Genomic DNA, 26,993 nt, shown 5'->3' on the forward strand with positions numbered 1-26,993 from the left:
TATATGTTGTCAAATAGCACTCTGTGACCAGGCTTCTTTTGCAATACCTATTTGTGGTAGTGGCTGTTTAAAAATAATCAACTCAGCACTTTTCCCCATCTGTAAGTCAAATTGGCAGTCTTTTGGGATTAACAGAATAATCTAACCAAGCATATTAGCAGAAAGTTGAGTGAAAGGAAACCTGTGGCAAAAAAATGGACATCAGCAGCACTGATATCTGGTCTTATGTAACAACATTTTTATGCAAATTGAATATATAACTGTAATGAGTCTTTTTTTAGTCCAGGAGCTATACTTCACTAATAAAGCTACTGAAATTAATTGACATTTTGAGAATACTCCAAACACATTAAAAACTGCAATCAACAGATTATTATCTTGAGGTTTCATTAAAATACCAAATATCACAAATATATTGTCATTACTGTAACGCCTTTAACTGTGTCATAATATGAAGCTTTTTCTCTTATTCAACCATCCCTTTAAATGTTTAATGCCTGAATTATTCTTGCTCAGGTAGCTTATAAACTTTAATTCAGGAAAGGTTTTAATTCAATAATTGAGGAGCTGTGAGTGTTTCAGCTCTTAAATTCTTCTTCCTGACATTTATATTGAATTAATAATGTACAACTAAATATAGCACACTGAAGTAAAGGTGACAAATGTTCTTCTTCTAAGCCAAACAAGTAACATTTGCCAGATTGAGTTGCCAATAAATTAGTCATGAGTTCAAATGAAGATGTGAGACTGAAAGTAAACAAATAACTAAAAAAAAAAAAAAAGATGGAGGAATTCAAGCAAGTATTTCTAATACCCACCTTACTCTCAAGGGTTTTGTGCCCAACTGTGAAGTGGACATAAGGGCTGGGTTCACTGCTGTTCTTCTTGGCCGACTATTAGACAATCAGAGAAAGAGAGAGGTGTTAGGTAACCACCAACAGTGTTAAACACAATTCAGTGACGGACAGCACAATCACACTACATGTTAGAGGACACGATCAGCACAGCACACACCACGGAGAGGAGGAAAGATTAGACTGGAAAGGCTGCAGGCAGACAGGATGCCGAGAGGCTGCAGGGCTTTGTCTTGTCCACAGGTTAAAATTAGCATGATGAGTTTAAATAGCTGGGAATTAATCAGTATTCCTCACGGAAGGATCGTGCCCCCATTATTAAAAACCCAGGTGATTTGAAAAGAGAGAAAAGGTCTTCTATTTCTAACCAGCATATGATTAGGCCTCTTGTTGCATGCTCATTAACACAACCATTTACTATGCAGGGTTATACAAAATATACAAAAGAAAAACAGCAGACCTAATGCAGGATCTGCTACTGTTATTTCTGTAACAGACAAAAGATTAAATATCTCAGGTTTTTTCCCACCATTAAAGTGTGACTTTTTTTCCTGACTAACTTAGTGAAGACTTTGTTTATTAACATAGAAAAAACAAATAGTATAACAACCTAAAGTGGGACGAGAGATGTCTGTGTCTGTGCACAGACATCTTTGAAGACTGGTGTCTCTTAATTTATAGGTTTTGCACATCTTTAGCAGGGAAGCCAATAATGATGGAAGGCACAGTGTGCACAGCTACAGTCAGGGGCTTTTTCAAGGGCAGGAACTTCATTTGAACAGTGAGTATGTACTGATTTATTTGAATCATTGTGTTTGCACGATGTCGGGCTGCAAAACAAACGTACAAATTAAAATGCAAGAAAATGCAAACAACCAATTAATAGTATATTTAAATTGTTCATTTTAAATAATAAATAGCCTTTATTTGTCTGCATCTTTTTTGGAAGGCTTCAAAGCAGTGAACATTTCACCTCGACAGGGTTTTTATGTATTTGCATCAAATGGTTGAGCAAACCAGGTTTCCGCTGTTCTTAGATCAAGAAATGCACAAAATCATTCAAATGGCCCCCAGGCTGCATGTTCAACACCCCGGATTAGGTACTTTTACCCAGGTTTAGAGCTTATTCCTCTCATGAACATAGAAAATAGAACAGTATTATTCCATATTTGAACCAGGATCAGGATTTCATATGTTATGTATTTTCTTGTTTTTTCTTAATTTCAAGATGAATTTCAGAGTATTTGTAACACAAAGTAGTCAGCCATAATTTTATTGGAAGACCTGAACACTCATTCTTAAAGCTAACAAACTTTGGAGGAATGTTAATGTCATATAGAATATAGGTGAAAGGTTGTTTTGTCTGCTGAACTATCACCAAAGAAAGGTCAAGGGAGTGTCACTGTATGAGGAACAATTGCATTCTGGGAATTTCTAAGAAACAGCAAAACACTAACTGGAAATGTGCAACAGCTGATTTCTAAGTAAGGGAAATTCATAATGTTTTGTTACAGTCCAGCTGCCGCAAAACATGACAATCATAGCTGAGTGAGCATGTCAACAGGGCTGTTTCTAAATTCAACTATAGTTGTCAAACCTTTCTTCTATTTACCTGCCCTGCCAGAATGTAGGTGGTACACATTCCATAAAAAATTGGAATAATTACATTGGAAAACTACAAAATGTCAACCAACAGGCATGACAATCTTGTCCTGGACCCTGAACCACAAATTCCAACATTATCATGATCCTGATTAACAAACATGCACAAATGTTCCTCTGAAGCTGGCTGGTTCTGCAAGTTTTTTTTTTGTTTTTTGTTTTTTTTTTTGTAAAATGAAAGTCACAGTTCAAGTCAACGGCAAAGCAAGAGAAGTAATAATCACATTAGTGAGTTTTTGTGTCATATAAACCATCTGCATGTAAGCTGGGGGTTAGGAAATGAAAACCCTTATTCAACATTCATGTCATTGTCATGCACAGTTTCACTTTGACACCTCGATAATCATCACAATCACTCAACAGAGGGTGACACAGCTGTGGCCCAGCATTGCAGTGTAGGGGTGTGATCTTGACATGCAGACCATTCCTCCCACATTACCTTCAGGGCCTTAAAGACCGAGACTTGCTTCAACCCGTCATGGGTGATATCTGACAGGTTGCTCTTTAAGCCACAAGGAGATTTGAGGGAGAAAAATCACACCCATGGTTAGTTGGAATGAGTCAGCATGGTCATGGGGAACAAAAACACCCCCAAATTTGCAGGTGAATCTGAATAAATTAGAATATCAATGCATTGCATAAATGTATTACAAATAGAATGATATATTTCAAGTGTATCTATGCCTTATTTTGATGATTATGGTTTACAACTAATGAAAGAGTTTTGTATCCAAGCATATTAACGGAAAGTTGAATGGAAGAAAAATGTCTTCAAAGGACTGTGAAACAAAGACAACTCAAGAGTTTGGGGGATAATTACAAAGCCTGACTACTGGGGAAGACTGATTGTCCATCTGACCATCATCTATACTCTCCATCCGAGTTTGGCTCAGATGTAAAAGCCGCCAAATCAGACTGGAGTCAGTGCTTTGAAATCCACCACATAAACATAACCAGAACTACGCCTGCGCAGTACATGAGTATACTTTTCAGTTGCATTAGAAATCATTTTCATTATTCCTATCTACTGCTCTAAGTATGTGAGAAATAATTCCCATTAGATGTAAGCCATAATCATTCAAATTAACAGAATAAAGCACTGTGTGTACTCAATGTATGTAAAAGACAAATTTTCTCATTGAATTGAGTAAATAAAAATGTACTTTTTAAAAACTGAGATGTGTCATAATTGCACATGATATGTATGTATCATGCATTTTAACAATAAAGAGCAGGATTTATGGGGCTGGTCTTTATGACACTGCTAGGATCTGACAATAACATTGCAATAAAAGCATTACCCGCAGAAAAGACAAGGTGGAACTAATTTAAGACCCTGTATGACTACATCACACGCTGCAGGCTTTCTGTACCTCAGCATGAATCTCAACATGTGCACTGACATATCATTAAAAACTCTGCCAGCAGTGTTAGTGCTGAAGCTATCTCACTCCAGCCTTGAACTGAGAACTATGTGGTACAATAATGGCATATTGTAACAAAGAAGCAAGGAGGGGCTGTTTGAATGGTTGGATCCTGTGGTTTCAAAAAGTCTTTTTCATATTAATGGTTATTGGATTTTTTTACACAAAAAAAGCATGCAGCTAACACATGCTATAAAAGAAAACTTTGAAAGAACGCATTATGGTTCAATCCATGTCATCACACGGTGCTAATGCTAAGGTTACAAAGATGCAGAAGCATCGGTGGACTCACAAAATTTGCACTACATTCAGAAGTATCGCTCTCACAAAAGATTAAGCCAGAAGCTCTCCTCTCACTCAAGTTGCCACAGCCTAAGCTGCCTGTGAAGACACCCTTGGGTGGAGACACAGGAGAATAAAGAGGAGACAGAAAGATAGTTCAAATCAATCCTGTATTTCTGAGACATTTATGTAAATCCTTTTGGCTAAGAAAATGAAGGACTAAATGTGGGTTGTTCTGTTCATTTGCTGAAGAAAATCTGAAGAGAGATTTTGAAAACTAAAAGCATTATTCATTCAAGGCTCTCCTTTAACAATAGCGACCGCAAATGTTTTTATTAGATCGAGTCCTTGAGCGGCAAGCACTAAATACAGACATTTCTGCATTCAAATTGTGTTCGCAAACCCTTGCAAAATTATTCACACTTCTTGAATGTCTTTTCACATTTTGTCAGTCTCAAACTTTAATTTATTTTTAATTAAATGTTGTAAGGAACCTGTATTTCTGCTGCATTCAGATTAACAGTATATTTTCATCTAATGTTTTTTAGGATTTAAACCAGCAGAATGATAATACTTATCTCTAAGTCTGACAGTATTTCATCTAGAAGTGCAGTTATAGACTGGAAGGTGAACTTATGTGCTCTGACATGACTTAGACCTACTTTGTTGTATAAAAGCTGATTAATGGGTAAAATAATGAAGTTCTATGCAATAACACAATCTAATTTTGAGACATTATGGTAACCTTACATTTCAAGCTTGCTTAACCTTTAGTCCATGATTGGTGTAAAAACTGTGATTAGGTTCTTAAGTTTCACCCCTAAATCAGAAAGTGCAAATGTCAGAGTGTGAATCTAATTTTTAATAACTCAACAAACAAACAGATGAGGTCACAGTAAATAAATATTTTGACAAAACCAGGGTGTCATTGTGTAACATTAACAAACAAACCAGGAATTCATATTTAAACAAGCGTTACACCCGCATTTCTGCAAATTTTGATTCGGTGTCGGTAAATGAAGCATTTAAGCTTCAGATGGAAAATATAAAGTCTGCTAAACAGGAAAGCAATAGCACATCTAGAACTGTTTAATCACCAGCATAAAAATAAGGAGATTTTAGTGACTTACTGGCAAATTCTTCGCCGAGTCCAAAAAGACAACTAATAGTGCTGACGAGAGTCCATCTTTTGCTGGGCTTCTATCTGCGCGCACACATCTCAAAACCTGTGGACAGAGGAATATGCATCAACATGCCATAATTACATTCAGTAAAAAAAATAACAATACTTAGTGTTACCTGGTCCAGCTTCTCTGGGGTGGAGAATAGAGACAGCCACTCCAGTTTTAAGTGGAGTTTTCCTGTAGGTGTTTCTTCCAGTTCAAACCACTAAAACAATAACCAAAAAGAATAATAAGAATGAATATTTAGGTCGTTTTTTGTGACACAAAAAAGCAAAAAGTTAATTTTATTACATCTGGCCCTCTTCCCAGAATAGGAGGTTAAATATTTTCTGAGCTGCTTTTATTTTCTATTTCAGCAAATTAAACAAAATCAAAAACTCACAGATTTTTTGCTTGTAGCTTAACAAACACATAGTTTGAACAAACTTTTATGTCTACTTTAGTTAAAGTTAGCTACAGCTCAGGGGTGCACATATATCTGCACGTTTATGACATGATAAATGGTGTGTTAATAGGTGAAAATAGACCAGGGAATCAAATTTTGCACTTGTAGAAAAAACAAGTGCAAATACCAGCCTGTATTTGCACTGTATAGTAAGCAATCAAACAATCAGTTAAATTTTATTTATATAGCACATTTCAGCAGCAAGGCATTTCAAAGTGGTTTACATAACAAATATAAAGTCATGCAACATAGAATCAACAATCAAAAACTACATTAAGTCAAGTGCCATAACAATGCAAATAAAACATTTTTAATATTCAACCTACAAAACTCAGTTAAATGTAATATTTAACCTACTGAACTCAGTTAAACGTGATGTTTAACCTACATTCCTCCCATATGTCCCATATTAAATCCTATTTATCTTTAGTTGGGCAGTAAGAGAGAGGTCACACAAAGAGAAAGAAGTGGCTTCTTGGAGTAAAAAGTATAAACTAATGTTTTTAGCACTGCTTTCTATTTGGCCTAACAGAGAAAAACCAGCTGTGGACATAGGCCGAATGTGTTCATCAGTGGTTGAAATGAATAATTTCTGACAGATTAAAGGTAGCGATTTCTCTTGTTTCCAGTTTGGTCCTAAGCTATATCCCAAGCAGGGCTAATTTCTGTTTTTTTTCCCTTTCTCCTGCAAGAACAGCAAAATATTTTGAAATGTGTTTTTACAGGCTATATGTGAAAAATGAACATTAGAAAACAAATCTTACCTCATCAACCTTCTGTTCATTGTACACCTTGGTCAAATCAATCAGGAGGCTGCAAATAATAACTAACAGTCAGTGAAATTTCAAAGCAGAAATCAGTAAATAAAATAAGGCCAATTAATTACAGCAGATATTGATTTGCTGCTCAGTGTTATAGCACTGAGTGCACAGTTATAGCTTTACCACAAATTAATCTATGAAATTTACTGCAGGGACAATAACTGTCGTATAATCACTGGCTCATCATGAATAAGCTGTACATGAAAAGAATGTTGATAAATAGCTGCATTACAAGGAGTTTTGCTCATCCATCAGCTGAACAGATGAGGTGCAACAAATCTTGTTTCATTTTAAAAGATGTGCAATAAAAACATGACAGGGTAGGAAACAAGGGTAGCAGACCTTCCAAGGAAATCATCCTTGTCCGGATCTTCATCAAACAGCTCAATCTCCAGATGCTGACCAGAAGGTTCATACACAAGAGCCTGACAGACACAGAAACACGCAGAGGGAGGCTTGCTACTAATCAGCAGATAGATTTTGAATTAAAGCAATCTGGGAGAAGACAACCCTAATATTTGGAAATTAAGAAGGAACTTCCATAAGAGAAAGCTAACAAGGGGAACAAAATCAATCAGTTTCCTCCCTGAGATTATAAGATTAAGAAAAGCCCTTTGTCTTGAGAAACATTGTGACTTCATCACCTCATAAACCTCATTCCACTTGGGATGGAGGCTCTCCTTAATCGTCTTGCTCTGAAACATTTGGTTGCTGACATGCAGGATGCCATAAGGGTCCGACTTTCCCTTGATGAGTCCTCCGAGAAATTGATCCTTGCCTTCCAGATCTTGAGCCTCGAGGAAGTGAATCCTTAGCACTCCCTGTGGGGAGATGCAGAGCAGATGGATAAATTGCTGTACTGTTAAGTGAAGTTTTGAATGTCTCACCTGGAAAGAGTCTAATTTTTGAAAAGTTTAAAAGACGTGTGAACAGTGTAGCTAAGATAAAAATTCACCATAATTGGTAACAGAAAAAAGTCAATGTAAATTGCCCACACACATCAAAATCTTATCTTTAATAGCTCTTACAAAAATCCAAATGTGTGTTATTTGCAGCAGAAACTATGAAATCAAACCTGCAAATTCCCAAACTTGCTGCCATCGATAAAAGTTTGAGTGAAAAAGCTTTGAGTTTTCTTAGAAAAATACTGCATTTCTTCTGAATAGCCTAGAGCTCTTTCATTTTCTGATAAAAGAAAGGCTCAAAGAACATACATTTCATTGAATTAAATGTGACACTAAAGACAGCTAAGGTTGAGCACAGATTTTAGAGGTATGACTTGCTTCAGTACCTTAGGCATTGGAAATCGTAGCTTGGCCAGGTCCTCCACACCAACCAGAGGGATAGTGATTCGGTTGGGTAAAACCAAATAACTGTAGATTATGTCTTGAATCAGATTGTCAGAGAAGCCGCTGTGGGGACAGGAAGGACAGAGATGGAGGAAAAGGAAGACAAACAGGCTAAAGTATTTAGTTTTATAACAAAGACAGGAAGAGTACTCTGTGGCTATAAATATCCCCTTAATTGTTTTGTGGTATATAGGAAGATTCCTTGAGCTGGTTCATGCTTCTTCGAGATGATTGTAATATTTCTGAGATGCATGACAACAATGGTGACGTGGCAAAACAAAATTGCACAGTGCTACTCTTTTATTAAGCTAACTTCTGAGGCAAAACTGGAAAATTATTTTCACTGAGAACTGTAATTAGAATGAATTTTCGAATTCAGACTTCTCCTCTAAGATAGATGGTTGTTATTACTGAGAAATTGCCCGAGTAACATGACGTGCCTATTCTGATGAAAGTTATTGCTTCAGATACGAATTAGATGCAATCCTGAAATTGTCTGGGGAGTAATTTTTCAGCATTAATCAGCCAAACAGGAAAAATACATCTTTGGCTGCAGGAAACATAATCAGGCTGCAAAAAGCAAATAACTTGTCACACAGAACTTAATGAGTTAATTCCTTGTGACTCCAACTCATTCAGACATATGAAAATGTACCGCAGCTTAGTTACAGTCTGCATGTAATTTGTGTCCAAAATTTGGAGAAAGCCATATCTATACTGTCTTGTTTAACTCTGTCTAAACCACAAAAAATATCACAACACTGATGACTCTACTTCGAGAACAAAGCAGAAAACTGGTGTGTAACTTTTCTATGATGCCATGTATTTCTGTACATTATGGTGATTTGGGCTTACAGTCAATAAAAACCTAAAACTCATTTCCTCAAAAAAATATTACACTAGACCAATAAGAAGGATTTTTAATCCAAAAAGTATGTATTTGACACTCTGTGGAAAAAGGGTTAGCCACCAAAGATCATTGCTAAAGAAGCTGGCTGTTTATATGTGCACAGAAATGGAAAATTAAGTGGAAGGAAAAAGTATTATGAAAATCATGAAGCAAAGCCCATTCAAAAACTTGGTGGGCATTCATAAGATCTTTACAGAATATGAAATCATTGCATCATGAACCTACAACTTCAGGACCTGGGCTACAACTGTTTCATTCCTTGCACTTTTCACCCACAGGCTGATAGTCTACATACCAAAACTCCAAAGGTAATCATTAAAAAAAAATAATGAATAAACTTCCAATGGATTCAGTTGAAAGACCTGTTCATGGGGATTTGACAAGGTAAAGAGAATGAGATCTAATTTTTTGGTTCATATCCAGAGTTCACAAGTTATGTGGGTGGATAAGTGGTATTGAGTTAATTTTATGGTTGCATTAAGAAATGAACAGAGGACTGCCATGCTTAGCTTAAAAATCAGTTAGCTTTAGGCAAACCAAGACTACTATAACAAAACAGCAACAAGATATAATGCTGTGCAACACAAACGCTTTATTGCTGACAGATTGGGTTACAGAAGAGCAACATCATCCTGATGTCGGAGAATGCTTTTAATGCTGCAGCCTTTAGCGTGATTTATGTCTCTAAACAGTGAGCACAATGCCACATACTTCCTATCAACTAAATGATCTCTCTTACTTTTATTTTATATCAAATATAACATATAGGCCTATTTCAGTTACATTACAGATGACACTGCTAGTTTGCATTGCGAGAGGAAAAACCTTTTGCCTATTTGCATTGCAACTATTTTTAGAATCATGCTGGTTTAGAAAACCTGCAGGTCTAGTAAATAATCATCAATATAAATCTAATGTTAGCAAAGAGTTCCACATTAACTTAAAAATGTAAATTAAAATAAAATACAAATGTACTAGTTGTATGGGAACTGACATTTAGTTTCATATGATTTACAGTGGCTTGCAAAAGCATTCCTGCTCTTGTTAAGTTTGTTTCACCAGCAGAATTTACTGTATAATTGTGAAGTTTTTACATGTTTCAAACAAAACCCAAAAAATCTGCATTTCAACGCAAAAAATCTGTGGCAATGTCCAAAAATCTGTGGCAATGTCCAAAAATTGCTTTTCAAATATGTTCTCTGTCTAATCAGACTGAGCTTGTGTAAAGTGGCAAAAATATGAAAGGTTCCAGGGCTTTGGACTCTCCTACATTACACTGCCATTATTGTTTTATTATTTTATTTGTGGTCAAGTAAATATGTGTTATTTGGCACAACTTACAAGCAAGCATAGTAAAATTACTCCCAAATTTTACAAACTGAAGCTCCTCTGAGTGATTTGAGTTGCCTTTTCACTTATTGTTTTTAACATGACAGAATAACACATTTTTTTTAAACTAATGAATTAACAGTAACAGTCATTCAAATGCTTAAAAACTAATACTATAATAATTAACACTTAAATCAACAGTATTATAAACTTTCGCCACTTCTTTCATATTTGTTAAGGACTTAGGGCCCTTCCCTAATTTTTTTCAGTTTTATGCATTGTAACAATATAAGACCAACAAGGGAAAACCCACTAATTAAACAGGTGAAATATAACCCTTCATTACAAATAAATAACAAGTGATTAATAATGCATAGCCATAATAAATAATTACAAATAAATGAGGCAATACCATAATATATATATATACATATATATATATATATATATATATATATATATATATATATATATATATATATATATATATATATATATAATATATTTTTTTTTTTTTGAAACATTATCTGGTTCATTAAAAAAATTAGAAACTGAAACATAAGGCAAATTCACTTCTCAATTGAGACGTTCTTCCTCTGTGGTCTGTTGCGAAGAGGAAATTCTCAATTCTCAGTTTCAATATCAGTTTATCGTTGAGGGAAACGGTTATATGATGACAGAGCTGAAACATTTCTGGAAAAAAGAGATTCCTGCTGCATAAGTGCTTGTAGTGGCATTTTTCTGCTCTCCTGGCATAAACACCAGAACACCCACATATCTCTGTGTGTGAGTTATTTACGTTAGTATACTTCTATGGACTGCATGCATACTGTATTTGCACTTTACTGGCAATTTACAACATGATGGTAATGGTTTTCACAAACCATCGAGTCATATAAATTTCATTGCCTTCGCCTTGCCCGTGTATGATTTTGTACTAATTGTTGTGCCAGTCACTTCATCATGTTTGCTGTAGCGGCTACCACACTGCCATAAAATCTGTATGTTATAGAAGAAACATTCATCTATTTTCGGCATTAATAGTCCCTGAATGTACCAGCTTAAGAGAGGGCACATTTAAGAGATGAATGTTTTCAGTTGCACAGCAAAATATTTCCTCATCAGCAGAACTCATTGGCACCTACATAAGGTTGCGACAGATATTACAACTCTCCTAAGAAATGTTTAATGCATTCTCCAATGGCAGGGGTTTAAATGTGCAGCACTCTGTTCAAGTGCTGGCTCCTTTGTAGGTTAATTCTGATTTTGTGAAATTTCCTTGTCAAAGATATTCAAACGAACTTCAGTAACAGACAGATGATTTCAATTTAATTTACAGTGGGCGAAAATGTATGCAAACTGACCTGTACCTAGACAAAGATATAGTTTCAGTGTTTATCCTCATTGTGTTGTTTTATAACTAAGATCAAATAGGAAAGTATGTAAATATATTGTAATCTATCTATACGAATGGAAATGGTTATACATATCTGTATGAATCAGACCTGATTGTTTTGTAAAATTATATGACAGTAGGTATAGAGAATGAAAGAAACTGAATTGAATGTGCAACTAAAAAACAAACGCTGAAGAAATTTGAAAGGGGTAAAAACATTTTTCTCTGAACTGGAGAACATTCTGAATGGATGCCAAGAAAGGACTAAGAAATTAGATTTTTTTTTTTCTAAAGGAAGAAATAGAGTCTGTTAGTGTCTTACATGAAGTTGAATCCAGCTCTCTTTTCAGATTATTCTTAGGGATTTTTAACAGCAACCTTGTAAAACCTTGTCTGTACACTTTCATTTCCATATAATATCTGAATAGCAGGGCAGTACAAGAGCACATCAATTGATTAAAATAACAGATAACATCTATATGTGATGTGTTTCTGGCAGAAAAGTACAACTCTTGTGAATCCAATGCACAAATGAAGCAAAAACCATTTTCCTTTAGAAAAATGCAAAAGTTGCATTTTGATAGCATATTAGCCTTTTAAAATATGCAATGGTCCAAGCTGATACTGTGGATTCTAATAGGAAAGTTGTTGTCCAGTTATACTGCTGTGTCTTTCAGCCCCTTCAGGGGAGACGTGGGCTGGTGGAGCCTCTGAGCTCCTGCACCAAGGACTATGAATAATGGCAAAACAAGCACAGGCAACAAAATTATTGCCACACCAAAATGGATTGTGAATTCACATTAACCAAAGTTAGCAACAATAAACAGTAGATTTAAGAACAATATTAATAAGTGTATAATTATAATTTTTCCACTTGTCTGTTAACTGTTATTCTGCAAAAATATAACAGCTACCCTTATGATTACATGAGAATGTTTAAAATTATAATCACAAACATTTGCTCAGTTTTTAAAACATTTCTATGCCATTAAAATCTACAGCATGTCATACAAATTTACTGCACATTAAACCTTATGCATCTAATAAGACATTTTGCTTTTACTTTCTGCCTTTACTACAGCATCTTTTTTCCTCTTTTACTCCCAAGTGCTTCCCACTACCGCATCAAGCAACAAACCCACTGCACTCAAGGTGAACAGATTCATTTCACTCCCACAGAGCAAAGAAACAAAGGGACGAAAGAGTGTCCAGTGGGCTCTGCTTCTGCCAGCAAGTCTTTCTCCCCCAACAAGCAGCTGAAATCCCAGAAAATTACATGCAGTATTAATGACTGTATCACTTTCAAAGCAGTTTAAATAATGTAGGAAACCACTCAAGATGGAAGAGAGTAATTGTGTCTGGATGAAAGTGGCTGTTAATTAGCTCCCATTTGCTCTCTACCCAGCCTACTTAATAACCAAGGGGGGAAGTTAAAGAATAAAGAGTAATAACGAGGAAAGCGCTTACAAAATACACATTTTCTAGCTTTCTTGTGGTCAGTTAGATAATTTGCTTTACATCTAAGCATAGATATCAAGGTATTACCAAGGAATATGTGACTGCTTGTCTTTGTCTAAAATGACTTAAATAACAAAGTTACAGGTTTATAGAAAAGCAAAGCAAAAAGGCATCTAACGTCTCTAAAATGTAGCACTGAAAACTTCCATTATGTCTTAAAATAGCTGTTTTTTTGTGGAAGAACAAGAAAATCAAGTTTGCATTGACTTACTTGAGCCCAGGAATGTCCAGGATATTTGAGAGGCCAGTCCAGGTTATGTCTAGAAGCTAAACCACAGAGGAAAAAAACAAACAAATAAAAAAAACAATGAGAACATACACATATACCCATGGGTAAGACTGCAGGAACAAAGAGTGTGAATGGCTTCAACTGGATTCAAACACTTAACGTTATTGTTTTCTGCCACCAACCTCCATTTACCACTTGGCTTCATGTTTTCTGGCCAATAAACCGGCTGATTGATTACAGCACACACAGAAAACTTGTCTCAAGCAGTAGGAAACTTATCTATCAAAAGTTTTCTTGGAAAAGTTGCTCTTGTTTTGTTCCAACAAACTTTTCTTACCTCATAATTATGTCATATTTATTACCTTAGCCTCACTCAGATGGAGCACCTATAAAACATTGTCAACCTCTTTTAGGCCCGAGACCTCAGAGTTTTCTGACTCATCTTAAAATTGATTAACTTCTTTTTCTCACAGCTTTAAATAGTAAACAGCATACAGTGACGAATAAAACTATTTTGGAATCAGGCCTGACTGATAATAAAAAAAATTTCATCAACTAAAGATTTTATCTTTATACTTTAATTTAAATTAATAGGATTTTTAATTTATGATAATGTTGATAAAGATCTTCAGTTTTGTGCAGAAGTTTTAAAACTATTCTCTATCCTTTCCATGCTGTAACATATTGCACCATATGAGGGTGAAGTGTAGGGTGGGAGCAATGACCCCTACAAAACCTGGCAATTTGTAAGAAACGTCTTAAAATATTTTTTTAGAAATAAGTTTTTCTTTAAGGATTTTGGATTGGAAGAACATAAATTCATAAGTAGCAAAGCGAACATTTCAGTATTAATCTCTGTTTTAGAGATCTCAATTTGAAAACCAAGCTCAAAACGTAAGCAAATTTTTTGTGAAATAGACAATGAAATGAGATAAGAAACGAGGGATTTTTCTGGAGGAGCCAGCTTAACAACAGGACAATCATCATCATCACTAGAAAATGCTGTGTGGAAACTTCAAATGTTTGTCAACCAAATCCACAACTCTTGAACGTCATAAAATGCAGCAGACCTGGTTATGTTCGTGGGAAATATTCCAGAGCTAATTTGTCAAAATGGTAGAATCCAAATTACCTGTTTTAGGGGTAGTCCACCAATTAACCCTTTCAGTTAGTCTAGCTGGTATCAGAAGATTTTCTAATAAGTACTATGCATTCCTAGAAAGGAATGCAGAAACTCTTTTGTCCATTTGTTGCTATAACTGTAGCAAAAAAGCATCTGTAGGGTCCTGGTGACTATTGTCAACCAGCTCAGACCAAAAACAGCATCCTACCTTTTTATTTCATTCTTACAAAACAGCATTTGTTAATTTGGGGTCTTTTCTATCTTGAGGGCCAGCCAGAGAATACTTGGCTCCATGATGTCTGTGAAACATTATGTAAAATAGCCAATGCAACAATGTTATCAAGGGAATAAAATGATAGAAAAGCTGGTGGACAGAGAGTCCACAGACAGCAGGCAAGTCCTTCTGTTGCTTAGGCGTCAAGTGACATTCTAGCTGCTGCTGCCCTCCCAAATGCTGCTGGTTTGACAACATCTGAAAGAAGATACCACTTCACAGTTTTCACCAGACAAATAAACTCTGTTTTTTTTAAACTACTGACCTTTACTACGTCCAGATTTGTAGTACATATTTGAACAATATTTTCCCTTCAAAACTGCCTTAATTAGTCGTAGAAATTCAAAAAGGGATCACAAATATTCCTTACAGCTTTTGTTCTGTAAAGATATGATTACATCAAGTGGTTTCTGTAGATCTGTGTGCTGTACATCCATTATGTGAATTTCTTGTTTCACTACATTTCAAAGATGGTCTGGTTAGATTGCTAATCGGGTGGTAATGAAGGTCACTGGAAAACAAATTCTCCATCATGGTACACTACCCTGCTTGCAGTAGCCATTAGGAGATTAGAACGGTATTGTCATAAAATCTCCTTATTGTCAAATTGTGACATGCAGCCACATTTTTTCTTCATACACTAACAGATGGTAGTTGCACTCCTGCATGTTATCCTACTGCTACAGCCCATCTCATTCAATTGTTGAAATGTTGCGTTTTGAAATATACTGCAGAATTCAATGCACCTTGTATTTAACAAGCTATTTTTGCTGTTGAGCTATTTTTGCCTTCCAGTTGTGTTAAACTGGAAGGCATAACTGCCTTCCAGTACCATATCCTTTGGCCTCTGGATATGGTACGTGCTTTGGAACTTTGTCTGCAAAGACTTAAGATGACGTGTGTTAAAGTCCCAATAGAACAAGAATTTGTATCCCTGTGTTACAAAACTGACACCAAGAGCGTACCCTGATCACCACCAATATCAATATAAACAGAGTTAGAGTTAGCTTGGATATTTCTCTGTATACAACTGCAGAAAAAGAGCTAAATGAAAGTGTTGGACATTCACAGTAACTAGAGGAAAGAATATGTTCTTAAGGAATAAAACAAACGCTGCATTCAACATTAGACATAGTTTACAACTGTTGAGCATTGAAAGCGCATATGCCTGAACAGAAATGAACACAAAAACACCTACTTAATGATATATTCACAAAAGCCACCAAGGCTGTTTGGGGTCTCATTAGTTTTCAGAATAATGAGGTGAGGGACATAGTACTCTTGCTGCATGAAAAAGCTGCTGTCAATGTTATTTGTGATCACATGAAACATATCAGTTCCAATAAGGAAAAGACGGGGGAAGGTTTGTGATAAAAACGAATGAAAGAGAGGATTGAACAGAAAGAACTCAGCACAGGGATACAAGCAGAATCAGCCTCCACAGGGCTTTGATCAGTGTCTGCCTCCGAGCTCTAAAAGCAGTGTTTTCTTAATGAGCCTTTCTCACTTTTTTTCTCAGGCTCCCCTGCTTATTCTGCAGCAGACCACAGCATACAACACCAAAGCTGCAGGGTGGAGGGGGAGGACTGCGGGACTATGAATGATTGGGTGGGGACTCTGAGAGGGATTTGTGCTGTAGTGTAGATACAAGACTCCAGCTCATTGACAAAACAAGTGTGCTGAGAAAATATTCCACAATGAATATTTTGGAGATGGCTTGGTTGATGTGACGGATAAAACAGGGAACATTGCATTTTTCAAGATTAATCAGTGACTTACTCTCCTGCACACAACTGCTACTTTTTTTTGTTCTTAAATACTATTCTTTTTTAATAAGAGAAAATTTAGGAAACACCTGGTCCTCCACACATACATGCTTGCTCTGCTGTTTTGCAGAGATTTTAATCAATAACAGTGTGAGCACTCAATCTGTAAATATACACTCAATCCGTGTATATTTTAAGAAGAACATCTCTGGGGATGACAGTCAATATTTTTGAGCTTCCAGTGTAGAATACCAATATCTAAATACCAGAGAGCAGAACCAATATCTACAGTACACTGGGTCCTGTTTTGCCTACTTTTGGTCACCAAACCACATAGTCTTTTTTGCTGAAAGACTGGAATACACTCTTCATATTACAGCTAGCTACTTGGAAGTATTTAATTGAAGAAATAATAAATACAATCAGGATTAAGCCTATCATAATAAGCATATAATCAATTAATTGCATGAAAATTTTAAATGAACTTGATCACTTTCATTCTGACGATTAATATTTCTTAATATTTATAGACAAATCAAAATTCACTTTAAATATGCTTTTGGTTGTGTTTTTTATTTCCATTTTATTTATTGTTTTACTTTGTATATTTACAATATCTTCTGAAGTGTTTTTAAAGATTAAAGTTTATGTGTCTTTGAGAAGGTGAATTTAAATGACTATTATTCTGTTATTTGAAAATGATCTCAAAACAACATCATCGTTTATTGCAATAAGTAATAGGACAACATATCGTCCGACAAAATTTGTTATGGTGACCGGTGTACACAGGATACACTTGTCCAAAGCACATTAGCTTTTCTCATCCACCAAGTCTCTGGTGGGTAATACAATTTATGAGGGATGTGTGCTTTATTCCTAGTCTCTAAAAAGGATAATTTAGGTGATGTGGAGTTCTTACAAATTTTCACTCATTTCACTTAAAACACAATTACTCTGAATCAGATGCTACAGTCTGTGTTTAATTGGCATATTCTTCATATAACTGCAAGCATCTGTCAGTGATGTGTAAAGATTTGGTGCAAAAGGTTCTCTAAAGATTTTCTATGAAGTTGATGCAAATCAGTCCTGTTCCTTCACATCAAATTCACTAATCCATGTCTGTACAGACCTTGCTTTGTGGACCGGTGTGTGCAGTCATGTTGGAACAAGAAGGGGCCTTCCTCAAACTGCTCATAAAATTAACTGGTCATGCTGAAGTCATGCTGAAGCAGTAAGAGTTCTTCTTACTGGAATGATGGGATTGAAAAACAGCTCCACACCACAATCGCCTCTGCACTAAACATTACACTTGACACAGTGCAATCAAAAAAGTATTGTTCGCTTGGCAACTGTCAAATCCAGACCTATTCATTGGATTGCCAAACAAAGAAGCATAATTTGCCCATTCAAAGATGCTGCTTTACATCTCTGCATCTGAAACTTTGCACTGCAATTGGAAACAAAGGCTTGTATGCAGCTATTAAGCCATGGCGATCCATACCAGAAAGCTCTCTATGTACCGATACTGACATAATCTGAGGACCACATGAAGTTTAGAGGTACTTAGTTGCTGACTCTTTAGACATTTGGTAACCTCTGCACATTATGCATCCCAGCCTCTGCAGATCCCACTCCGTGATTTTATAATGGCCTGGCACTTTGTGGCTGAGTTGTGGCTGTTTCCAATCACTTTTACATTTAGCATAGACTTAGCACTTAACAGCTGATCTAGGAATACGATGTAGCAACGATATCTCATGACAGAACTTATTGCACAAGTGGAATCCAGTCATAGCTGGAATTTGCTGAGCTTCTGAGAGTGATCAATGATGTCAGGAATGTTGGTATTGGAGGCGTTCATGGTGAGTCTACACCCGAAAGATGTTTTTCTGATAAAGGAAACGAGCCTGAATCTTCAACAGACATTATGCAAAAATCCATATCCATGTCCTCCAATTAAACCATGGAGGACTTTTGTCTCAAATGTCTGACTTTGGTTTATTATTATCAATTTCTAGCTTTAATCTTGGAATTTTTTTCAGCAGATATCCAGTCTGTATCAGAGATTATCCAAGTTTTTTGTTTTGTTAATATGTCAAATTAATCTAGAATCTAGATTTTTGGTGGAAATTTACTTTTCCATTGGCAATATTTTCCTTTAATTTACAGTTCTCCATTGTAGGTAGAACAACTGTTTATGATCAAAATAATGTTTCACATTAATCAAATTTAATCTAGTCCAATCTTAATCTAATGTATTTTAGTTTATTCTATGACAATTTAAGAGAATCAGGAAATTTGTTCAAAACATTTTTTAATGAGGAAACATCAGCAATTTCCCAAACTGCGAACAAACTGTGTGAATACAACTGTGTGAAAGCTCTTCAATGTGTGATTAATTAATTCAATCCAAAACTGCACGCTGATTAACTGACAATGAAATAATCATGTTTGCAGGACAAGCATCCTCCATAGATCCTTGACTGCAGTCCTCGGCTTAAACAAAGTGTTTGTTCATCAGAGCTGCAGTAATAAAATCTCACTGCAGAATGTGTTGCATCTTCTATTTACACCACACTTAGTCACATTTATTGTGATCACACACAGTCCAGACAAGGCAAAGACCTCACAGGATCTGGAAATGTCTCATTTATCATTCAGCGACCAGCCTTTTAGGAGAGGAGAATAAATTATTTAAAGTCTGGGCCACACAAATTCTCGTGACTTTGTTTTTTTATCTATCATAGGTTTGCTGATTTAGCATTTCATTTCTTCTCCACTACTCTAAACTAATGCTGTTAATACTACCATTTGTTTACATGGGATTACATCATGTTTTATGGGCTGAAGCAGCTTCTTCCATCTGCCTCCTGTAGAGGAGTAATATCTCATCTTTAGCTCGGTGCCTGGGGTAAAGAAATCTGCCAAAGTAGGTCTGGCTTGATCTGCAGCTATTTAAAGCACCAGTAAAGCTCTACTGAGTCCAAGCATTTGCTATAAATCAGTCAAACAATTTCAAACATTGCAGCGGCGGCTCAACAGAGGTGTTGAATTGTGAGATCAATACAGCGCGTGCACTGGAAAATATCAACAATGTGGAGGCAAATCATGCCAGATGACTTTATCAGACAGTGCTCGACTGCATTTGAAACAAAGGGAGAAAATAACTGACATCTATCAGGAAATTGAGGCAGTAAAATATAATCCAGGCACCTTATGAAATGATTAAGGAGGAATTTTTTCTGAATAGTTAGAAGAAAAGCAACAATTGGCTCATAAAATGTAACACAGTCCATGGCAAAAGTACTTTTCCCTCCTTTTACTGAAATTCAATCACACGCTTCACTGGGCAGGACTTCAGATGATGGACAAACACAAAGTAGTACTTTAATGTGTTTTTGTGACATGGATGTAAGATGACATAGGGTTCTAAATTCTTTTTTACAAATAAAAACTGAAATTGTGGCTTGTGTTTGTACCTTTTGCCAAAACAAATTTTTCTGCACATATAACTGTAGCTCTATCAAGTTATGGAGTCATTTTTGTCAATTCTTGCAAAATTAGCTTAAGCTCCATCAGATTGTGTGGAGACCTACATATGTGCGTAATGCATGGCAAATAGTTGGACCATCAGTAGATTTTCCAACTTGAGCTGAGAATCTCCAAAGCTCTTCTTGTTAACTACTTTCTGGATTGCTCTCTCATCCCAGCCTCTTGGTTTAGAAGAGATGCATCTAAACTAAGGCTCTCACGGCAGTAAATGAAGGCAGATATTTTACTGCCTTCCTCTAATGCTCACATATTGATTTATATCATAACTTTAAACTTCTCCACAAATTTATCCCTGTGGTGTTTGAAGAATTCCTTGGTTTTCATGATGCTGTTTGCTTAAGAATGTTCTCAGAAGTCTTCACATAGTGGACAAATTGCATGTATCTAAGACAACTGTTAAGACTGTTAGGCACTTTCAGATTCTCATACTTAAAATTCTTCCACTTTATGGAAATACTATATAAAATACCTTTTTACGTTTGATTGGTGTGAGTAATTAGTTCAACAAGATGGGTAAACTGAATGGTGGCAGTTTTTATCTCCTTTTCTGCATGCTTTCCAAGTGCAAATGTAAAACTGAATGATTTTTACAACACAGGATATCTGGTCCCGTATTTCCACATTTAAGTTATCTGTTCTGATAATCGCTCTGTTTAGCATTTTAAATTTAATAATTCCCAAGCCTAGTGTGATTAGCATGAGGAAGTCACACTTACTGGCTTCTTGAGGAAAAACAGGGACAGTCCTCCAACTAGAGGCACATCCCCCAGCAAGGGCTCCATCACCACTCTCATCACACCGTGGATCTATGGAAACACAGGAGAGAACAAGAGTGATGCATGTGGACATGAGAGAAGGAAGCTTAAGAGAGTTGGAGCTCAACATTCCTGAGCGGTGGAGAAGCCGCAGCTGGCACACACGATAGGCTGGAAACTCGATCGTTGTCTGGCTTTGCACCTGCCAGCTTCATCCTCCACCTTTTCCATATTGTTTTATGGACATTGCTGGGATTATAGAATCTGAAAAGGTTTATTTGTGTTGTGTGGTAAACAAAATGCTGCTGAGAGCACCAGCTCGGAACAAAGGAAATTTATGTTTTTCCTGATCGAAAACTTACTTCCGATTTTACACAAAATATTTCTACTTTTTCTTTTAAATCTTTTTGGTTATTCATTATAGAGAAGGGTAGGGAGAAGCATAACTTTCTCTAACCTGGCAACGAAAACTCGCCCTTGACAGTGTTTTTGTGTCCCTAAGAAAAAGCAAACTTAAATAACAAAGAGCAAAGTACAAGTATATTAGCATAATTTTGGAGTGTAAAGACATCTCACAGTTATGAACTAAAATCAGTGCCAACTTTCACACCTCTGATATGGATCTTATGTTAACACTGTTGATCAAATTATTGAGCAAATGGTCTCAATGAATAATATCAAAATAAGAACAGAGTGAACTATACCAAATTGGTATAGACTACTCTATACCATTGTGAATTGATTTTTTCACAATGGTCTATTCGAAGAAGAAAAACTCAATACAGCTTCTGGTTTATTAGAAGATAGACTGATGTCTGACCTCACAAAAAGCTAATTATATACTATATGATTAATGACCAATAGGATTTAATCCAAGTGCTCCAGAAGCAAACAACAACTTGAATTAGTGCTATTCATAATCACTGTAAAAGAGATGCTCTTTGCAGGTCTCCATGAGTTGCATAACAGGAGCAGAGTGCAACAAATGTTTCCTTAGGAGAAGATATAAAAGCACTCTGAAGAATAATGCAGATTTCTCCTACTGCAACACAGACAGAGCAGAGGAGATAGAAATAAATAATGATAGGTTTAGACATCAATATGGGAACATATTGACAACAATTTCTACAGTTAAGCAATATTACAATTGTCTTTATACTGACTAATGATAATCGACAAAGAAACCATAAACAGAGCACTGGAACACATGATTTAAAAATAATTTATGTGCCAAGTAAAAATGTTTGTAAGAATAAAGCTGCTCCCTTAGTGCCTTGATGATGTTGTTATGACTATACATTTCCCTAAAATAACTCTGGCTTTATATGCTTCACAGAATAATGTTGTAAATAAGAAACGACAAGACAGACTTCTGCCTCCCATCTCTGTGTCCCTCTCTATCTGCTCCTGTATGACTTTTGTTTGATGGTTTTTGCTGAGACCAAAACTCAAGAGGAAAAAGGAAGTACCTCAGCAAAAAGAGAGAACGAAATCAAACCAAAGGGATTTTCCTCACCTGAATGCTCTTGATCCCAGCTTTGCAGTAGTAGCGTTTGATGTCCACATCAATCTCAGTGTTCCCAACGAAGCTGGGAGGCACGGACAAAATCTCATCAGGTTTCCATCACTTTTTATAACAATTTTCAGCTCTTGATTTATTTCCTTTAGGATTTCATGTTACAATGCTCAAAAAAGTCAAATGCTCTTAAAAAAATACATGGAAACCGAGAACAGGTGAAACTGCTGCTAATAACGTTTGAGTTATTTTCACAGAAACAAAACCTGATTATCCTGTTATTTTTATGTTAGTTTAAAAAATAAAACTTTTGTTACACCCAATTTTATTATTTAGTCATTGCCATGACACCTACTTATGAGTCAATAGCTTATAGTGCAGACTACACAATTCAATACTGCATTATAGTAATAGAGTGCTCAGTGAGGGATGTTTCTTAACAAAACATTTTCAGTTTTAATTAGTCTGTTGTGTAACTCTCTAGATTCCAGGCAAAAAATATGGAACATTTCGCATGACTGCTAATGAGAAAACAAACTTTTTGAAATTAAAATAACTACTTAAAATTATTAAATTCAAATAGATTTTAAAGTTAGCTTGCATACTTATACATCCACCAAGCCTTAAAGTAAAGTCAGCATCTATAGTTAAGAACTGCAGCACAGAGTTGCACATTGGGGTCACCAAGTCTCCAAAACAACCTTTTCTGGTTATCAAACTCCTTGTTTGAAAAGTCTGACACAAAAAGATTTTTTTTTCTGTACGACCATCAAAAATACAGTCTATGTATTTTTATGTGATCAGCTAATCAAAATGTGTGTTTTGATCAGATGATTCTAAGATTCAGCTTTACAGCAATAGGCAGTGCAGGTTGCTCTTGTGATAAACAGGAGATGAATACATAGAAAAGCATCCCATGCCCAGTTGTAAGTATGGTTGAAAATCTGTGATGCTGTGGGCCGATGGCCTTTGTGTTTCCCATCAAAGGTCATTGGAAACTTTTACATTACAATACTTTACATTACATCACAATAAAAGTTACTCTTTCTACAAGCTATATGTATTAACATGGGATTTATTACCTCACTGAATAGATGTACAGAAAATAGAATTATGATTTTTCTCATTTTTCCAGTGTGAGAGAATGCCACAGCAAAAAGCTTCAATATTTTTACAATTACTGCCAATTACTATGGAGGGAACTAGAGGCATTTTATAAAGAACAAATACTTTAGTGATTTTATATTCCCTCAGAGATCTTTCTGGGCAGTTTGCAAGCCAAAAATCTGTGCCAACATGGATGCTTTTGATTATTTATCAATTTCTCAGTAACTGCCAAGTCAAAGGTCACAAAAGTTGGAGGAAATGTGAAAAGCAAGAAGCAATTAAATAGACGATGGAGAAATCTGGTCTTGGCAAAATTTGACTTTCTGAAACAAGGTTCACTGAGAGTTTGCAGTCAGTGGTAAATGTGTCATTCCTCAGGCCAGGAGTAATATCTTAACGAATCAAAATAGCTAATATTATTGACTCACCTGATCTGCAGGTCCATGATGATCTGCCTCCGATCCACATTTTCAGTATAAACCTTGACTCCATTGATCCTGATTGGCTAGAAAATAACAAAAGTAACCATTATGGCAACCTCACCGCTCCAGCTGATTAACACTATGACAACACCCCCTCAACTCTCACACGCTTGGCACAAGGTCGACCTGTTTTCCAACTCCCCACCCACCCATCCATGGAAACTATTTGTGACACTGACCTCTCTGTCATGTATTTTCATGGTTGAGCTAGAACCTCCCCCAGCTGTCAGACAGCACCTGCTGACAGTGGCCTGTTTTGTAGCTACTAGAGCAACACACCGGCACTTTCTGCAACACTCACTTTGTTTCCTATGTCGATCTTACTGAAGCAGAAGGTGCTGAGATGGACGTGGCACTCCTTCACTGCCGGCTCGATCATCTCACGGAACAGTTTTTCCACAAACTGACAGATGTATGGCCACATCTGCATAACAGTCTGCAGGAAAATAAAGGCATGTCACTTTTTGAGGACAACTTAAGTAAAATCTTTCAAATGTGTTGCTGCTTGTGTCACTCTGTGAATGACATATTTATTTAAAATATTAAAAATGTACTTCTATTTTCAGAAAGCGGGGTCAGAATTCCCATAAACTGGAACATCAGAGCATGCAATTTTTATTCACCCCCCTTCTCAGAATGCCACAACTATTTTAATATATGCTCATGCGTGACTTCAAATGCACATCCTGGTTGTTGCCAAGGGGATTCACAGCGGGTGCAGCATACTTCTCACACTGGTGCAGACACAAGGCTGCATGTTTAAGTTAAATTTGCTGCAGTGTGACAGACAGAGTGGGAAGGGAAAAGGGTAGCAGGGTAAGAGACTTCCAGTTTAGGAAACTTCACAAAAAAAGGGAAAATAAAGATTCACTGAAGTATACAAAGCAAAAGAGGCAGATGTTCAATTTATTTACCTTGTTTAACCACTCAACCCGCTCTACATCTGGGAAATGGACCTGCAGTGAAGAACAGAGGACATGATCATTTAAAGAATACTTAAAATTCTAATTTACAGAATCATAACAGTTTTGCAGCTCTGCTTGTTGGCACAGAGGGAACATTGTTGCTCCATCTATTAGTGCATTTGTATGTTTTTATTCATGTTTTCTTTTTTTTTTTAAGAGAATAAGGCTACGTTCACACAGGGTCTTGAGGCTCAATTCCGACGTTTTGCTGAAGATTGATTTTTTAAAATTATTATTATTATTTTTGAAAGGTCATTCATACTATTAATTATATGCAATCAGATGTCAGTGTCAATGATTTATAACCCCAAAGAAACAAGAACATTGCTGTTGCACAGCAGCGCACTGTTTACAGAAACAAGTAACGGATGGAACCGTTTATGGGTCAATTTTGCAGTTTACTCAGCAAATGGAGCCGAGTATTGTCACAAAATTGTAACAAGATGAAGGAAGCTAATAAAAAGAAAGCACAACTAATAGTAACGGCATTTTGTGGAGCATCGTGGACTTAAGAGTCCACAATCCTGTTAAAATAATTTTAGTTATGGTGGCAACAGAGGTAGAAGTTCTTCCTGCAATCAGTGGGTCGCTGATTTGAGTGACTGTTTAATGCCCTTAGGTAAAACACTTCACCCACCTTGTCTGCTAGTGGTGGTCAGAAGGGCTGATGGCACGAAATAAGTGCCTGAACTGTCAGCTGGTGCTACAATCCAGTAGCTTGCTAACATGATAATGGGCATGAATGGGACTAACTTATTTCACTGTAAGGGATCTTTGAGTGCCCTGAAAAGTACTATATAATTCTGATAGATGTGTTTGACATTTTAGGTTGAACGGCTGAACTGATGTGAGGGGCTTTCAGATAAGATTTTAAATGTGATGCAACAACTTCAAGAGACAGCGCTATTTCTCAAGACTCAGCATTCATGTCAAAATGTGGACAGTAAAGTGACAAGAGCAGGGCGATGGGGAGCATAAAGTCTAAGCTAATATTTAAAAATCAGGTTTATAGTTTAAAAAAGTTTTCAAGTGGAGCCGCTCAGGCGTGAGAATATTGATTTTTCAGTCCATGACATCAATGTTGAGGTGGTGCTAAACATAAAAGACTTTGAGATCTTTAAACTATGTTTGACACACTGGTTTCGTTTCTGTTACTTCCTGAGCTTACAGCCTTCTGTTGGAGACAAAGAGTTACAGCTAAATGGATTTGACATTATTCTGACATAATTCTACTTTTGTATTCAAAACACAAAGTTCACAGAAAATGAGGTTATACCCAGATCATAGATAGCATAATAAGAGAGACGACTGAGAGATGCTTGTTTAAAGCCATGATTGTGGATGGGATTTGAATAAAGAGTTCACTCCAACTGGTGCTTTTGAAATGGAATCAAAATGTGTAACTTTTTTACAAATCAAACACTACCGAGTGTGGCTGGTGAAATTATTTTCAGCCCGTTTTATACCGTCATCTCTAAATGACACCTGGAAGTGATTGGACAGGATGGGCGCTGCTAGGGCCTTTATCTTCAAACGGAAAAAGCATGACACTATACAAACTTACTCCAAAAGTGTAAAATTCTTTTTAATACACACACGCACAAGATGATGTGTTTATGATTCTTAAGCTATGTTTACAAAAATTCTATGTTCAATCTAAAAAATATGAGATTCCGGTTTAGTCAGTCTAATAAATTTAGGCTTTATTCTGAAGAAAATTATATTCAGTCAAAAATTTCTTCACCCTTCTGGCAGCTCCATAGGCCAAACGGTTCATTCAATCACCAACAGCTGTGGGATATTCCTGAAATTGAAGCTAATTTTACTCCTGATAGTGTGGATCTATACATTGTGTAACACTCAAGGATCACTGCAGTGGATCATTCCTGATGCAGATGACAATACCTAACACAGAGAGTGATGAAAGCTGCTGAGAAAGAATAGAGTTGGGAAAGTTTGTCGATCACATTTATCATCAAAACATTGAACAGTTGCACAACATCCTAATATCCTTTCTCCCTTGTTTAAATATTGGCAAATATTATTGATG

The 26,993-nt window shown here is 36.2% G+C and overlaps 1 protein-coding gene across 4 annotated transcripts in view; it reads right to left on the reverse strand.

The window, feature by feature from the left end:
* esyt2b (extended synaptotagmin-like protein 2b) overlaps positions 1-26,993 on the reverse strand; it is a 35,355-nt gene that overhangs the window by 5,678 nt on the left and 2,684 nt on the right. The window contains exons 2-16 of one of the 4 annotated variants that reach the window (XM_055037702.1): positions 24,893-24,934; positions 24,280-24,414; positions 23,925-24,001; positions 22,390-22,462; positions 20,835-20,924; positions 13,386-13,441; positions 7,964-8,084; positions 7,317-7,493; positions 7,015-7,097; positions 6,616-6,664; positions 5,522-5,611; positions 5,353-5,448; positions 4,233-4,334; positions 2,956-3,018; positions 819-893 (exon numbers count right to left, since the gene is read on the reverse strand). In XM_055037702.1, the coding sequence (XP_054893677.1) occupies positions 819-893; positions 2,956-3,018; positions 4,233-4,334; positions 5,353-5,448; positions 5,522-5,611; positions 6,616-6,664; positions 7,015-7,097; positions 7,317-7,493; positions 7,964-8,084; positions 13,386-13,441; positions 20,835-20,924; positions 22,390-22,462; positions 23,925-24,001; positions 24,280-24,414; positions 24,893-24,934 (1,329 nt within the window). The remainder of the gene's footprint in view (positions 1-818; positions 894-2,955; positions 3,019-4,232; positions 4,335-5,352; positions 5,449-5,521; positions 5,612-6,615; positions 6,665-7,014; positions 7,098-7,316; positions 7,494-7,963; positions 8,085-13,385; positions 13,442-20,834; positions 20,925-22,389; positions 22,463-23,924; positions 24,002-24,279; positions 24,415-24,892; positions 24,935-26,993) is intronic. The other 3 variants (XM_055037704.1, XM_055037703.1, XM_055037705.1) reach the window with 3 other exon arrangements.

Source organism: Poeciliopsis prolifica, unplaced genomic scaffold (genome assembly GCF_027474105.1).
Source record: "Poeciliopsis prolifica strain line A6 unplaced genomic scaffold, Auburn_PproV2 SCAFFOLD012, whole genome shotgun sequence".
NCBI lineage: Eukaryota > Metazoa > Chordata > Actinopteri > Cyprinodontiformes > Poeciliidae > Poeciliopsis > Poeciliopsis prolifica.